The sequence below is a fragment of the Botrytis fragariae genome (genome assembly GCF_013461495.1).
Source record: "Botrytis fragariae strain BVB16 chromosome Unknown tig00000797, whole genome shotgun sequence".
NCBI lineage: Eukaryota > Fungi > Ascomycota > Leotiomycetes > Helotiales > Sclerotiniaceae > Botrytis > Botrytis fragariae.
The window spans coordinates 517128-531191 of NW_023501013.1; the positions used below are offsets into that span (position 1 = coordinate 517128).

Consider the following 14064-nt stretch of genomic DNA (forward strand, 5'->3'; position numbering starts at 1 on the left):
ATCTCATCTTCTGCACATTGCTAAAGGCCATCAATCGTTCATCAAAATTTCATCCGACACCTCGATTTCTGTTTGGGATCTTACATGGGGGCGGGGACAGGAGGTATCTTTTTGAACCTCCATGGTAGAAATCACTGATAGCTTCAATTGTAATAATTGTTAGCAATGCAAATCAAAACATAAATATAAAGGCTTAGACTAGTCTAATAAGACATGATTTCGATTTATTTGAATATTTCAGTGCTGTGAAAGATAGTTCTAGATAGTCAGAGGGACTATTACATGCTATTCAGCCAAACATCTCTTGCACCTACAATCACCGGAGAGCCATCTCGCAAGGGCGTGTCGTCTTTTCATCTTTGATCGCGATGGTACTTCAATGTAACTGAGACAAACCTCTTCCCCCTTCTTAACTTCCCTCTCGGCGCAGTATTGAAACTTCGAGCCCTCCCGATCAAAGTCCTGGATGTGTGTACCCAGCATTCGCGGATCTTCGCAACTATGGTTAAACATTGCGTATAAGCTATCAACCTAGCATAGGTACTCGTCTTCTGCATTATACTCTCCAGCCGAGATGACTCTGAATGTTTGTCTGTGAGAATGTCATCAGTTATGTTGTTATTGTTGGGATAGCTGTTATGGCAAAGATAGATATACCACAGAGTTTCCAATACCCACGAATCATATCACTGATTCGCGAAAATATCTATCACAAGCAGCTCCAGAGTTTTAAGAGGCCGAATGATACGAATATCTCAGGACCAGGGATCCTGTGCAGCTGCCTCGTGACTACTTCGATTGGCTATAAGAGGGTGTTGAAGCGGATGTCCACCTCCTTGTTTGCATGTCGCTGAAAGCCGTAACTATATCATTCCAGCTATCTCGGGCCCACATACGTAACACTTTTTTATTTTTCGAGAACGTATAGATGGGGAGTATATTGGTGCCACATAATGCATCGTGGTAATACTGTTTAGCGAGATTTTTGCAGTCGAGACTGCAAAAGTAGAAATGGGAACAACATGCAAATCCATATTTTGGCCCGGAGTTATTTAGGAGTCTGCAACAATTGAAACAGTTCCCTGGAGAAGTTTGCGATCCAGTCTTCGCTTCTCCTAGTAGTGAATCTATCAAATTTAAATGCTTTCTTAGTTGTAAGCTACTGGTTGATAAGACTGGGCTGCGCTCGATAATGATATCACCTTTATGTATATCTCGACTTGCGAACATACTTTAAGATATTTCACCTGAGTCTGATACAGCTACAGTAGAAGACCGGATTTGGAGCACCTTTGAGCATTCTTTCATAGCTACATCAGCGGCTTTGATGGACCTTTTGGTTCTGGCATGGAGTGGAGTCCTGAGGCCCATGTATATGGTTTGTTCTATACTGTTCCCATCTCTGCCTTCATCCACTTGACATCATCGGATAAGGACTGTTCGTATATGGAAGTTCGATCCCTTTCGCATGCGGAGGTTGCAGCGTGCTGGAAATGGAGAAATGTGATATCGTCTGGGTATTGTTTTAATGCTTCTGCGCGATGCGTGCCCTGGTAGTATCTTTTGGACGAAGTTCAGTGACCACAGAACGAGAATCCATAGACTTAGCTGTCAAAATGCTCGACAATGAGATATCATTGCTGTTGCTTTTGGATCCCACATCCCGCTCGTGCTACGAACAAGCGCAGGCGGGTACTCATACGTGGGCAAAGCGTATGTCCATGACATCACAGAGAGAGGAATTATCAAGCCAGAGGCTAGAGAATAATTCAGTGAGATAAATTTTGTCATCTTGTGAAGTCTCCTTGTTGACATTGTGATATATTTGATATATTGTAGACGGCTTGCAAGCCACGTATATACAGCATAAACTGTGGAGCATCTCCGTTCTTAATACTTCAGATAATCTTAACACTGCGGTATTAAAGCACTCCTCAGTGACGTGATTCGTCCCAGGGTTTTATCCGGATGTACTGCTGACACTTGGCAGTGGGGAGATTTTGCCTGGGTCAAAGTATCCCCCGAGACAGCAAACAGAACATACAAACTCATGAACTTCACGATTGACACTCGATAGATCATTCACAATACGATAAACAACATCAATGATTCGTGCTTGGATATCGATATTGCCTGCGCTCATACAATCTGTAGCTGGTACTGCAAAAACTCAACATCGACTTCGTTCGAGTGCTTTTGCGGTTCCTGGAAATGCTACTTATGATTATGTTGGTACGTGAGATCTTTGAGTACCTGGAGAATCTGAGTTAATAGATTCAGTGGTTGGAGGTGGAACAGCAGGGTTGGTCATTGCATCAAGGCTCGCAGAAATAGCATCTGTTTGCGTAATCGAGGCAGGTGGTTTTTACGAACAAGACAATGGAAACTATAGCATCGTCCCATATGGAAGCCTACAAATGCCCTTGGTTTACTCAACTGAAGATTATCCTAAACAACCGCTCATTGACTGGGATCTATTTTCTGTACCACAGGTAAATGCTGGGAACCGGCGAATACACTATGCTCGAGGAAAAACGCTGGGAGGATCTTCAGCACTGAATGCGTTATCATACCACCGTGCTACTTCTGGTACGTATCAGAAATGGGCTGAACTTGTAGGAGATGAGAGTTTCACTTTTGAGAATCTTCTTCCATATTACAAGAAGTCTTGTCATTTGACTCCACCTGATATTGTAAAAAGAAACTCGACATCTGCAACAGTAGTGTATAACACCACAGCTTTTGATAACTCTTTTGGTGGGCCTCTACAAGTTTCCTGGAACAATTGGGTTGATCCCACGATAAATGCACTTGCGAAAGCTGTACAGTCTATTGGTCTTCCAGTAAGTTCAGTTGGCTTCAGTAGTGGTTCTTTATCTGGTCATGGTGCTTGGGTCCCTTCGACTATTGAACCCAAGAAAGCTGTACGATCATCTTCGCAGTCAAGTTTCTTAGAAGAAGCTATTGAGAATACCGATATCATGGTGCATGCCCATACTCAAGCCCTAAAGATCCTTTTCGCTTCTGATTCACCAAAAAGAGCAAATGCGGTTCAAGTATCGACAGCAGGATTTCAATACACCATTCATGCGAATAAAGAAGTCATCGTATCCGCAGGAGTTTTTCACTCGCCACAATTACTCATGGTATCTGGTGAGAAGCTACTCTCAAGATCAAGAATGTCATTGCTAATTTGGAGAAGGAATCGGTCCACGCCCTACACTTGAGGAACAAAACATCCCGCTAATTTCGGAACTTCAAGGAGTAGGACAAAATCTATGGGATCAAGTCTCATTCACTGTACTCAACCAAATCAACACACCCAGTGCTGGAAGTATTGTTGCAAATCTGAACAACTCTGCCGAGATATTGCAACGATATTACGAAGATGCTGGTGGGCCATACAGCTCAGCAGCCGGTTACCTATCTTTCGAAAGAATCCCAGAAGAACTACGAGAAAATTTTTCGCAACAGACAACATCATCACTAGAATATTTCCCATCTGACTGGCCAGAAGCAGAATATGTAGGAGCAGGTTTTGGAGGTGACAATTTCTCTACAATTGGTGTTTTTGGCGGAGTACTTACAGCTCCTCTTTCCCGAGGCAATATCACTATCAAGAGCGCTAGCATGTTGGACCCACCTGTAATCGATCTTGGTTGGTTTAGTGATCCTGCAGATTCCGAAGTAGCAGTAGCAATATTCAAACGTATCCGACAAATATGGGACAGCGACCCAGCTAAATCTATTAAGACAGGGCCTGAAATTCTCCCAGGAGTAGCAGTACAAACAGACCAAGAAATTTTGGAGTATATTCAACAGAATTCGGCTCCAATGTGGCATGCTAGTGCCACATGCGCAATGGGCAAAACTGGCGATACGAATGCGGTTGTAGATTCGAGGGAAGGGTGTTTGGAGTAGAGGGCCTAAGAGTCGTTGATGCTTCGATCTTTCCTTTTGCGCTTCCTGGACATCCTCAAGCTTCTGTTTATATGATTGCCGAGAAAATTGCGGATGATATAATAACTGAGAAATGATTTATATCGGTCGTCGCGATATGCCACTATTTGATCATTCAATACTAAACCAGCGGTGAAAGAGGTCGGTAGAGACCCATGAATGACGGCAAGAAGAGTGAGATGTCACCCCATAATATAAACAAGATGCAACCACTCGACTGCTGAGTGCAAAGGAAGTTTCATTGTCAAAATTGCACCAGTCCAACCATATGATAGTATACATCATCGAATTCCAAGAACTAAGATCCGACCATTATAGATCCCAATAAAACCACCAACTCCATCCACCATGCATACAATATATCCATGTACACACTTAACCTAAACCTTCATCCACAAATTCAAGACACCCTTTGCATATTCCACAATCTCATCACCACCCAATTTACTCTCTCCATAAACACGATCCACGAAACTGATTGGTACTTCGGCCACCGTGCATCCCATAGCCTTAGCTCTAACCATCATTTCCATCTGGAAAGTATATCCCTTACTTTCCGTACTTTCAATAACCTTCTGTAAAACCGCTTTCTTGTATAGTCTGAAACTTCCCGTCAAATCGCTAACCCCAGGTCTCAAGACGGTGTCGGCAAACAAATTGGCGCCCCTGGAAACCAACTTTCTCTTCAAATCCCATCCAAATACACCTCCATCACCGGCATATCTTGTGCCGGTAACAATATCATATCCACCATTTGTAGAAAGCGTCTTTTGTTTCGCGATCATTTGGGAGATGAATTTAGGGTGGTGAGAGAAATCCGCGTCCATAATAATAACATAGTTTCCAGTTACGAATTGAAGACCGTGAACATATGCCGTTCCAAGACCAAGCTTGCCGGCGCGAGCTTTGAGGAGAACGTGAGGGGAGTAAGCTTTGGCAAGTTGATTGGCAACGACTTGAGTTCCGTCGGGGAACCGTCGTCAACGATGATGAGCTCCCAATCGAGTCCTCTGTAATTCAATTAGCTGCCGTCTGAAAAGAATCAATGCGCACAAAAGTGCGAGCCATTGGCGCAAACTTACTGCTCGGTGAATGTGCGATTAAGAAGCCATGTAATGATGGGAAGGTTGCGACGTTCATTGTAGGTAGGAAGGATTACGGAGTATTTGTCTTTGGTTGCTTTTGGTGCCATTTTGGATGATTATTATTGTAGGTAAAGGAAGGTAAGTGTCGAGAATCAATCGGGACTATTCAATTAAAAGTCTAAGTTGTTAAAGGAGTGTGGTTGTTGACTTCTCGTGGAGCTCGATGGGGTTCAGGTGCACCGTGTCCACAAAATTGGCAATCCGACATGGCTCGCTTAGTAATCACACCGGCCGCGTCGCTATCAGGTTACCATCAAGTCGATGGGTGGAAGTGGGATATAGAACCAATTGCATGTATCCCAAGCCTTTCAGGATTTCAAGGGTTACAATATTGTGAATGAACAATAACTTTCCCTCTGAGATCAACAAGACTAACGGACTGACTTTGAGAAGCTGTGACTCTTCCTGGTTTCATTTCAGCAAAGTTGGAACCGGCGACTTTCCCTCAAGATCGTCTCAATTCACCCGTATCAGCTGAAACTAGATGCTCCTAGTCTTTGGCGTATATAAGGTCTGAAATGGCGAGAGTTAGAATATTATTTGGCAAGTGCCAGCTCTCCATTCGAGCATTTTCAGTTTGACTCTACAAGAATGTCTGTATTTGATCGTGATGGCTCAGGAAGTCAGCATGTAATCGTTCAAGTTATGGGTGCAACTTGCTCTCGCGTTGTAAAGCATCTTAGTCGTGTGCATTTATCCTTGATAAGATACTGTCACCCTTGACTATCACGATGGTTCATATTGCGACAATACCGACGTTGGGCTTGATATCCTACTTATGCACTATATCCGCGAAATATTGTAGTTCACTTTTCAGTGTAGCTCATTGGAGGTCTCATTTTGGACAAGTAACATCGAGGCTCTTTTGATTCGCATGGCGCAGTAGCTTTTGGGTAGATACACTTAATGAATGAGCCGACTATTAATTCGTGTAACATATTTGAGCAGATATGGTAGCCAAAATCGTACAAGTGTCTCGATAAAATGGACATTAAGCGCTTCTTTGTCTGATCGACATTCCCAAAGAAAAACCATGCAGTCAGATGCGTATTGGAAAACTAAAATGCAGATTCAAATCCAGAGTCCAGCATCGGCTTTATTGGGTTACAACCCTTGCCCCCCCCCCTAAGGGCGGTTAATATCATGCAGTCATCGCTGTACCCGCCATGGCCTAGTCTTCCATGCTTGCCTTGTTCAAAGATGCACGTCTTCATCAATCGAATGGTATAAAACAGAATAAAAAATATCAAATTAGGGGTGTCTATGCGGAACAATGATACTTATTAAGCGCGCAAAACATTCCATACCTCTATTGAAATATCTACGCGTATGTGTTGAAAACTTATAATCATATGTCATCTCTTGAATTTAAAGATCGCTCCCTCGTTACTATTTCACTGTATCAAAGCAAGACAACTGCATGCTTCAAGATTATCCATCCATATCAATATGGGAGGTCTCAGCGAACCCCGATTCTCAATGGAGAAGGATGATATTCCGTTATTTACTCTTATTGCTGACATAAATTCTGTACAAGTATCGGATGCTAAATCTTTCTCTTACCAAAAGTTCAATTGGCAGATCGAAAAACCTAACTCGAGCTGTGTTGATTCCACCAATTTCATTAACTTTGTTTCAACACCCTCTTTATTTAATGAACAACTAGCTATATTACCATCCGAAATTAGCACTAGAGTCATCTTTCTCATACTTCCTCCTACAACGATCTCTGGTGTATATCATGGTTTTGATGAAGTAGCCCTCCGCTCAGCTTATAGCACAGCACACGAAATTCTAGAAGCTAAATACAACGCGAATGTCAAATTTGACTCGAGTTCTTACGGGTCTGACCCTACGGTAGCGGGAACTTCACAACTTGTTTTTGATTTTGGTATACTCAGGAGATTCGAAGCCAGGCCTGAACTGCTCTGGACAATTAATGAGTGTGGGAATCGTAAAACTAGTCAGTATATCTGGAGAAGGTCATTTCAGGATTCTCACATATATAGTGGTCGTATATTATCGCATATGGACGGAACAATCAGACAAATATGACTCGGTTAGAAAGTCGCGAGTAGATGCCATTCGGCAGAGTGCAGATACCGTTGCGCAGTCCCTTATCAACAACTGGAACGATTTTACGGACCTGGATACTCAATCTATGGAATCAAGTCCAATCGAGTGTGTCTTTCCCTTAATCCGAGAGTTGGAAGCGTATTTTCTCTCTGAACTTGGAAATCTGAAATCTGAGCTTTAATGTTGGCTTAATCCAGATTTTAAGAATCCTCGGTTTTCAGAGGCTGAAACGCAAGAAGCCAGAGATGCAGATCTCACCTTAGCATGGATACAGTCTCGTGGTGCGATTGAAGACTTTGAATTGATCACTCAGAACCTTGAAGACTATCAAGAAGGTGCATTAGGCATTCGTGGAAACGACAAAATACAAAATGTGATTGAACGTCATCGCAAAAGGCTAAAAAGGGCCCGCGAACTTGAGCAATGTGCTCGAGACTCACTTTCATGGAGAGTTGGAAATGTTGCACTATACGAATCGAAAAAATCGATTCAGCAATCCAAAACTTTGGGAAAATTGTCGGTCCTAGCATTCATTTTTCTCCCCATCACCTTGGTTACATCGTTTTTCGGTATGAATATAAATGAATTGACCGGAAGTGGCGCATCATGGAAAGCATTTTTCATAGCTGCGGGAATACTTTGTGGCTTAGGGTTTCTTACATTTCTATGGGTATTCCGAAGATCGCGCAATCTTAGGTATTGTTATTTCCCAATCTATGTTATACTCCGGTGCTTTAAGAAGGGAATAAAGTTGATGGGGTTAGACCATGGATCATGGTTCCGCTGGTTTAATAAATTGATATCGAAAATTTACAACAAATTTTAGCGACAATATCGCTCTCTGTCTTCTCCTCCAAGGCAGTTTCGTACGTCCATACTCTGGTCCGACGACATTTTCTACTCAATAGTCCGAGGTATACTACCTGCGGTCAAATCCTCACCCAAGACCTACAAGATTGACTAACGCATATACAGTTTATTAGAAACCCATTTGCGATGGCCTGGAACGACTGCTGGACCAGTCGCTAGCTAGACTTTAATCACTAGAGCCAAAGATGAATACCTGGATAGAAAGATAAGGATTTACTATTGACAAGTTCCTGGCGAAATTATGACTTGAGGTCATAGTGTAACAATGACAATATCATTTAGTGGTAGTGCTTTGGCGTTGGATAGGATATCAATAGTCTTGTTGTATGACTTGTATGCAGTCTTTTTAGCAGAATCTTATCATGTCAAATATGCAAAGAAATAGTTCAGAGACTGATGCAAGTTTTTTTGCTTATAGCCTCCGTTTTGAGCTGTGCTCTCACATAGACTATGTATTGTAGGTATGTGGAGGCTTGCATTGTGATGACTAACGCTAAGCTAGTATACATGAGGACGGTGAATTCATTCAACACTATATAGCTGATCACGAAGAAAAATGCGTATTACGCGATTTATGATATGGTACTGATGTGCGATTAAATTTGAAAATCTCATACTTATCCAGAGACATCGAATCGGAAAATCAACTGAATTGATGGGAGAGTCTTTGAAACATTCGGAAAATGAGGACTCAATTTTAAAAGGTGTGTTCACCTAAACATGAGCAGAGCAAATATACCCCGGAGCAAGACAATCCATCATCTCCATTGTATATAAACACAGCTACATATTTCTCCCTCCCGTCACCATAATAACCTGCCCCGTCACATATCCAAACAACGGACTCGCGACTGCCAAGATACTTCTCGCCGCTTCCCCAGCTGTACCCGCCCTCCTCAACGGGATATCCAAATTCGCATCTTTCCCCTGACTCCCCTGACCCTTCGGTATTCCCAGTGCAATTTTCTCTCCATCCGGCGTCGTCACAAAAGCGCCCTCCTCCTTCGCAGCAGTCAATCTCGTCAATATATGTCCAAAAGCTATACTATTACATCTTACTCCAAACTTTGGACCCCATTCCTTCGCAATCACTTTCGTAAGTCCATTAATCCCCGATTTTGCAACTCCGTAATTGGCCTGGCCGGCATTGCCATGAACACCAGATGTAGAAGATATATTTACTATACATCGGGGCTCACCATCTGTGACGCGAAAATATGGCGCGGCTTCGCGAATAAGTTTAAAAGGGGCGGTGTTGTGAAGAGCCAAGATGTTTTCCCATTGTTTGTCGGTCATTTTGTGGATTACCCCATCCCATGTATATCCCGCATTATTTACTATTATATGGATTTTTCCGTTTCCAAATTCTGCAGCTTTCTTCACAAGCACTTTGAGATATTCGGCATCAAGCATGTCGCCTGGAACTGCAATTGCGCGGCCGCTTGCTGCGGAATTAATTTCGTCGGCGACGGATTTTGCTTTGGCTGAGAGGGGGATTGGGTCAGTATCGGTAGCATTGAGATAAATAGCGAGTTGAAAGGTACGGACCGCCATCGATATCAGATATAATCACTTTGGCTCCTTCATTCGCGAAAAGTTTCGCGGTTTCCGCACCAATACCTTGGCCAGAACCGGTGATTATAGCTACTTGACCAGCAAGTAATCCCTTGGGATAATTGAGATGGCCAGCAATTTGTGCAATACGAGACGCCATTGTATAGTTCTCTGATTGATAGGAGATTGAAGTTAGAGGTAGCAAGAGCGGTGGCATTTGTTTGTATTTGTGAGGTTTCCTAGTGTATGAATTAAGGCGGGGAATGACAGCTTCCCCGGATTTTTGATTGCCGGACCGAGGCATGCTGAATTTCTATTTTTGGATAATGAACTATTTTGTCCTCACAGCCGTTCGAAATACCCGCCTCCAATTTCAATTACTTGAGGATGATGTCTTGTATTGTATGATTCTCTAGTCCCATTCTAACTAAGTATTTGCGTCTGTCGATGTGGCGGATTTCTTGACCATCTAAAAGGTACCGCGCTAAGTCGTCTTCTTTACATGCCGAAGCCCCCATTCGCGTTCTTTGTCGCGTCTAAATACCTACCACGCATTCAACTTGAAGACTTAGATTCAATCGACCGGTGAATGAAATATTCCGTAGCATCCAAACATATAGATCTCGCAACCAACGTTTCGAGATTCAGCATTTCAGTCCAAGACCATTGTGATAATAATCAAAACCTATAGTCAAGCCGTACAAATGTGAAGCAGCTGCCGCAAGGACAAGCATATGAAATATTTGATGGGAACTTCCCCAAATATCGTAAGAACCTGGTGAGGTCCGTTCAGGCCATCGAGCCTAGTTAATATCAGATAATTGTTCCCTTAAACACCTTTGGGATACTTACCGCATATAATGAAGCACCAAGAATGTAAAAAAATCCTTCGAGTAGCAACCATGTCAAGCCCGCTCGTTCACGCATTGCATGGAATCCATAAAGTTGTATCCCATTCAGTATTGGAATGACGGCTCCGCAAAGCGCCAGAGCCACAAAGATGCCTGCTCGATAAGGTCTCCAGGCAGGAGTTCTAAACCTTTCAAGCATGACTACAACTGCACAAATACCTCCAAGGACACCCGTCTGAATGTATCATGAGCCAAATGAAAATTGAACGCATCTTGTAGAAACGACTTACAATTGTGGAGTAAAATTCGAATAGATGTGGATGACAATACAAACCATAATAGATCCCAGGTATAACACTCCCAGTGATGAGAGAAACGATCCCCAAATAATCTAACTTATTGCCAAACTTAGCAACAGTGGGAGAATGATTAGAGATAGTATGGTAAGTCCCCGACATCCCAAGGCATAATGCAGCTCCTGCAAAAAAGCAACTAAATGCTAGAACATCAGCGTTTTCAGCGGACGCATATCTAGGCTTAATGATTGCATATAGGAGAAATCCCGAAAGTGTGAATACTACGGCTCCAACCAAATGCGAATAGATGTTGACTGATTCATTGTGAATGTAACCCAGAGATGCAAAGGACTTTTGGAAAGATGATGTTGCAGGTCGATAACCAGATCTAATGTAATGATTGTCTTGTTGCCACGAGGGAAGATCATCCCAAAGTACTGTAAGAGAATTTTCGACTTTCTTTTCAATATTTTTGACTGTTTCGAAAAGAAGTTCTGTGGTCGATGTCGTCGATGGTCTTCGTTGACGGGTCGACATCTTAATGCCAGTGAGTGAGCTTGTGCTTACGATTGATTACCTTGAAATGAAATGAAGTCAATCGCTACAAGTAAAATCACGACTGAAGGAGCAAACGACCGGTTTGACATAATAAATCCATCATTTTATGGATAAAGCTGGGATGATAATTACCCAGGTACTGAAATTCTTATCAGATTCATCAAAAATAATGTTGGGAGTTCCTTCTTAAAGCAGCAATTGATGACGAAGGGCATTGAAGCTAAGCTCGAGAATGTTCATTTTCACTCATGCATATGAAATAGAGGCATCACATCAAACAAGCATCATTTTCGATATTTGTTCTCTTTCTCGATGTCGACCAAAGGTGGACGTAACTCATCATGGAGTCGGCTAAAGCCCGTCAAGCAGGATATTTTCGAGGAGATGGGCTTAAGATCCAAGGGAGATAAACAGTACGTCCTTGCAGCCAATCTTATCCTCCGCCTTTGTTTACTTACTGCCCCGCCAGGCTCCTTGACTATAAAACCCAGGAAAGTTTCTACAACAAGATAGTCGAACGATACTTGATATTCGCAGCCGATGCTCGCAGAGGAGACGAACTAGACCGGAAACTTGCACGTCTGAATATTGCACAAGATAATGCGAATCGCGATGCTGCTCCAACAACACTAACAGTGCCGAACCCCGCAGACCTCATCAATGGCAAACCCGATACAAACGAACTCGATGCTATAACAATGGGAATGAGGAAACTTCGAGAGGGAATCGTGGCATCAAAAAGAATAGATGATTTCTCCATTCAAGCATATATATTTTGCATACGCCTGTCAATATTGCTGAAACATTGGGAATCGTATCATCCAGCAATGCGCCATCTACTTCAAGTAATGCACCCAAAACATCCACTATCAAGCACCGAACTCCAGGAGTTTGCAGCATACCAAGTGCTAGATTTGGCTTGCAGGCAATCGGACCTGGCAAAGGCATACTCCATCAGACTCGCACTTGGGTTGCGAGACCCTAAAGTCGACGAAGTTTTGAAAGCGATTGCTCACGATAATTACTTTCTATTCTGGAAGGTAAAGAGGGAGGTTGATGGTTATAAGGCAAAGATCATGGAATTCGCGGGGGAGGAGATGAAGCTGCATGCTTTAAAGTCGATTGGGAAAACGTACCTCAGTATCGAATTAGATTCCCTGGAGCAACTTACCGATTCTAGTTGGAGCGTTTTGACTGAGGCGTATAGCGTGGGATGGCAACTAGAAGGGACAAAGGTTGTAATTCGAAAACCAAAGCCACGTTGAAAGCACATATACCTCCACGATGTCATTACTTTTATTCGATTTCTGGAATATACCAAATTATATGTTATAGGTATGCTGATCTGCAATGAGCATTGTCGATAGGCTAATTTCTGACAATTCACATCAGGTCAGAGTTGATTCTGTTCATGATCATGACTATTGATGAGCTATGGTCATTATCAGCATGAACTGGAGATTCAAGAATCTCCGCGCGGTGTACGCAAGAGAGGTCAAGCTGGATTTGCACACTACCATTACCTCTTTGTGGTCGCAATACAGGATCCTAATCAGTACGACATGAACGTCATTTGTCGCGACAACAGAACACATGTGTTCGTTGATCATCCTTTGATCGTAGGCTACGATCCCATGATTCTGGTACGACGTGAATATCAAATATTTCACGTTCTTATTTCGTGAGGTTGTAAAGGAAACCTTCCGATGATATTATCCGAAAGATGGAGATTGATATGAAGTATCACAACAAACTTGAGAGATTGATAAATACTCACGAAAGGTATATCATCACTAGAAAATGAAATTTTGATATCCAATCTACGAATGACAAACATTTTAAATAATAGGATTAACTCGTCGTTGAACGATGATAATATGAATACGTCCCATCGTTGATCGTTTAGCTGTCCTATTTCAACATTGTAGCTAGAAAGCATCGTATGCTAATTTCGACGTCTAATCCACTCTAATTGGCTGAATAAATACTACATCTAACCACCCGTGCTGAAGGGTTTGATAGCTAATATATAAAATCTAATTGGTTGTTATGCAAGTTAGCCACACTCGTCCAAAGGGTTATGCTTCAAATCCGATTATCCGAGAGTTGTCCATCCTTTGGCGGGGTCTCCGCCGATCAATCAATTTTCTTTTTGTAAAACTGCACATCCTTCGGCAAACACGGGTGTTATGAAGAGGCAAATGATCAACACACGGAACGCACAATGAAGGAGGGGAGCAAATAAAGGGAAGTTGTGATCAACAATTCGAAATTTCGAATTGATTGAACTTAGATTTATACTTTCAAATTCCAAATATTTTGAATGTGACTACATTAGTTTCAAACGAGCCACAGCCCGTGGGCCACGGGCTATCCCGTACATTCGTTAAAGGCGCCTAAAACAAACAATTGACCACGTGCACTAGAAGAATCAAGCTTCCATATGACCTAAAGCATGGAATTTTGACATTCTTGGTGGTGGGCATGGCATTTGTTGCATATCGACAAGAATTGCTATTTGAACTAGAAAACCAGCTTTCTATCAAGAATAACAACGTTTGATTGGTGTTAACCCGACGGTAAAGGAACGTGCAGTACCAAGCCACTTTTAAACGAATCCGAAAGAAGGGATCAGACGCCTCATGTACAAAATAAGCAAGAGCTAGCGAAAGATCTAGACTCGTCTAAATCATGAAATCCGTATTCCCCATTCGTCCAAGAAATCAGGCCACATTGGCAGATCATTGGAACCAC

The 14064-nt window shown here is 42.5% G+C and overlaps 8 protein-coding genes across 8 annotated transcripts; 3 read left to right on the plus strand and 5 right to left on the minus strand.

The window, feature by feature from the left end:
* Positions 1–285: 285 nt before the first annotated feature.
* Positions 286–685, minus strand: Bfra_010527 (putative mynd domain protein; the record flags this gene model as incomplete). Its single annotated transcript, XM_037340858.1, has 3 exons — positions 286–499; positions 532–592; positions 658–685. The coding sequence occupies 3 exons, from the start codon at positions 683–685 to the stop codon at positions 286–288; spliced, it is 303 nt and encodes a 100-aa protein (XP_037186501.1).
* A 70-nt stretch (positions 686–755) lies between these two features.
* Bfra_010528 (uncharacterized protein) lies at positions 756–1371 on the minus strand (the record flags this gene model as incomplete). Its single annotated transcript, XM_037340859.1, has 3 exons — positions 756–850; positions 897–1202; positions 1248–1371. 3 exons carry the CDS (start codon positions 1369–1371, stop codon positions 756–758), a joined length of 525 nt encoding a protein of 174 aa, XP_037186502.1.
* Positions 1372–2105: 734 nt separating this feature from the next.
* Positions 2106–3921, plus strand: Bfra_010529 (putative gmc oxidoreductase protein; the record flags this gene model as incomplete). Its single annotated transcript, XM_037340860.1, has 3 exons — positions 2106–2232; positions 2281–3153; positions 3203–3921. 3 exons carry the CDS (start codon positions 2106–2108, stop codon positions 3919–3921), a joined length of 1719 nt encoding a protein of 572 aa, XP_037186503.1.
* Positions 3922–4340: 419 nt separating this feature from the next.
* Positions 4341–5179, minus strand: Bfra_010530 (putative mannose phospho-dolichol synthase protein; the record flags this gene model as incomplete). The annotated part of the gene is made up of 3 exons (XM_037340861.1): positions 5043–5179; positions 4936–4970; positions 4341–4915 (listed from the first exon to the last, which is right to left on the minus strand). Exons 1-3 carry the CDS (start codon positions 5150–5152, stop codon positions 4341–4343), a joined length of 720 nt encoding a protein of 239 aa, XP_037186504.1. The 5' UTR covers positions 5153–5179.
* Positions 5180–6554: 1375 nt separating this feature from the next.
* Positions 6555–8214, plus strand: Bfra_010531 (putative mg2+ co2+ transporter protein; the record flags this gene model as incomplete). Its single annotated transcript, XM_037340862.1, has 4 exons — positions 6555–7068; positions 7115–7276; positions 7379–7877; positions 8157–8214. The coding sequence occupies 4 exons, from the start codon at positions 6555–6557 to the stop codon at positions 8212–8214; spliced, it is 1233 nt and encodes a 410-aa protein (XP_037186505.1).
* Positions 8215–8834: 620 nt separating this feature from the next.
* Positions 8835–9765, minus strand: Bfra_010532 (putative 3-oxoacyl-(acyl-carrier-protein) reductase protein; the record flags this gene model as incomplete). Its single annotated transcript, XM_037340863.1, has 2 exons — positions 8835–9535; positions 9600–9765. 2 exons carry the CDS (start codon positions 9763–9765, stop codon positions 8835–8837), a joined length of 867 nt encoding a protein of 288 aa, XP_037186506.1.
* Positions 9766–10249: 484 nt separating this feature from the next.
* On the minus strand, positions 10250–11289 carry Bfra_010533 (putative hemolysin-iii channel protein izh2 protein; the record flags this gene model as incomplete). The annotated part of the gene is made up of 3 exons (XM_037340864.1): positions 10250–10408; positions 10458–10691; positions 10747–11289. The coding sequence occupies 3 exons, from the start codon at positions 11287–11289 to the stop codon at positions 10250–10252; spliced, it is 936 nt and encodes a 311-aa protein (XP_037186507.1).
* A 333-nt stretch (positions 11290–11622) lies between these two features.
* On the plus strand, positions 11623–12763 carry Bfra_010534 (uncharacterized protein; the record flags this gene model as incomplete). Its single annotated transcript, XM_037340865.1, has 3 exons — positions 11623–11723; positions 11780–12511; positions 12703–12763. 3 exons carry the CDS (start codon positions 11623–11625, stop codon positions 12761–12763), a joined length of 894 nt encoding a protein of 297 aa, XP_037186508.1.
* Between the last annotated feature and the right edge of the window lie 1301 nt (positions 12764–14064).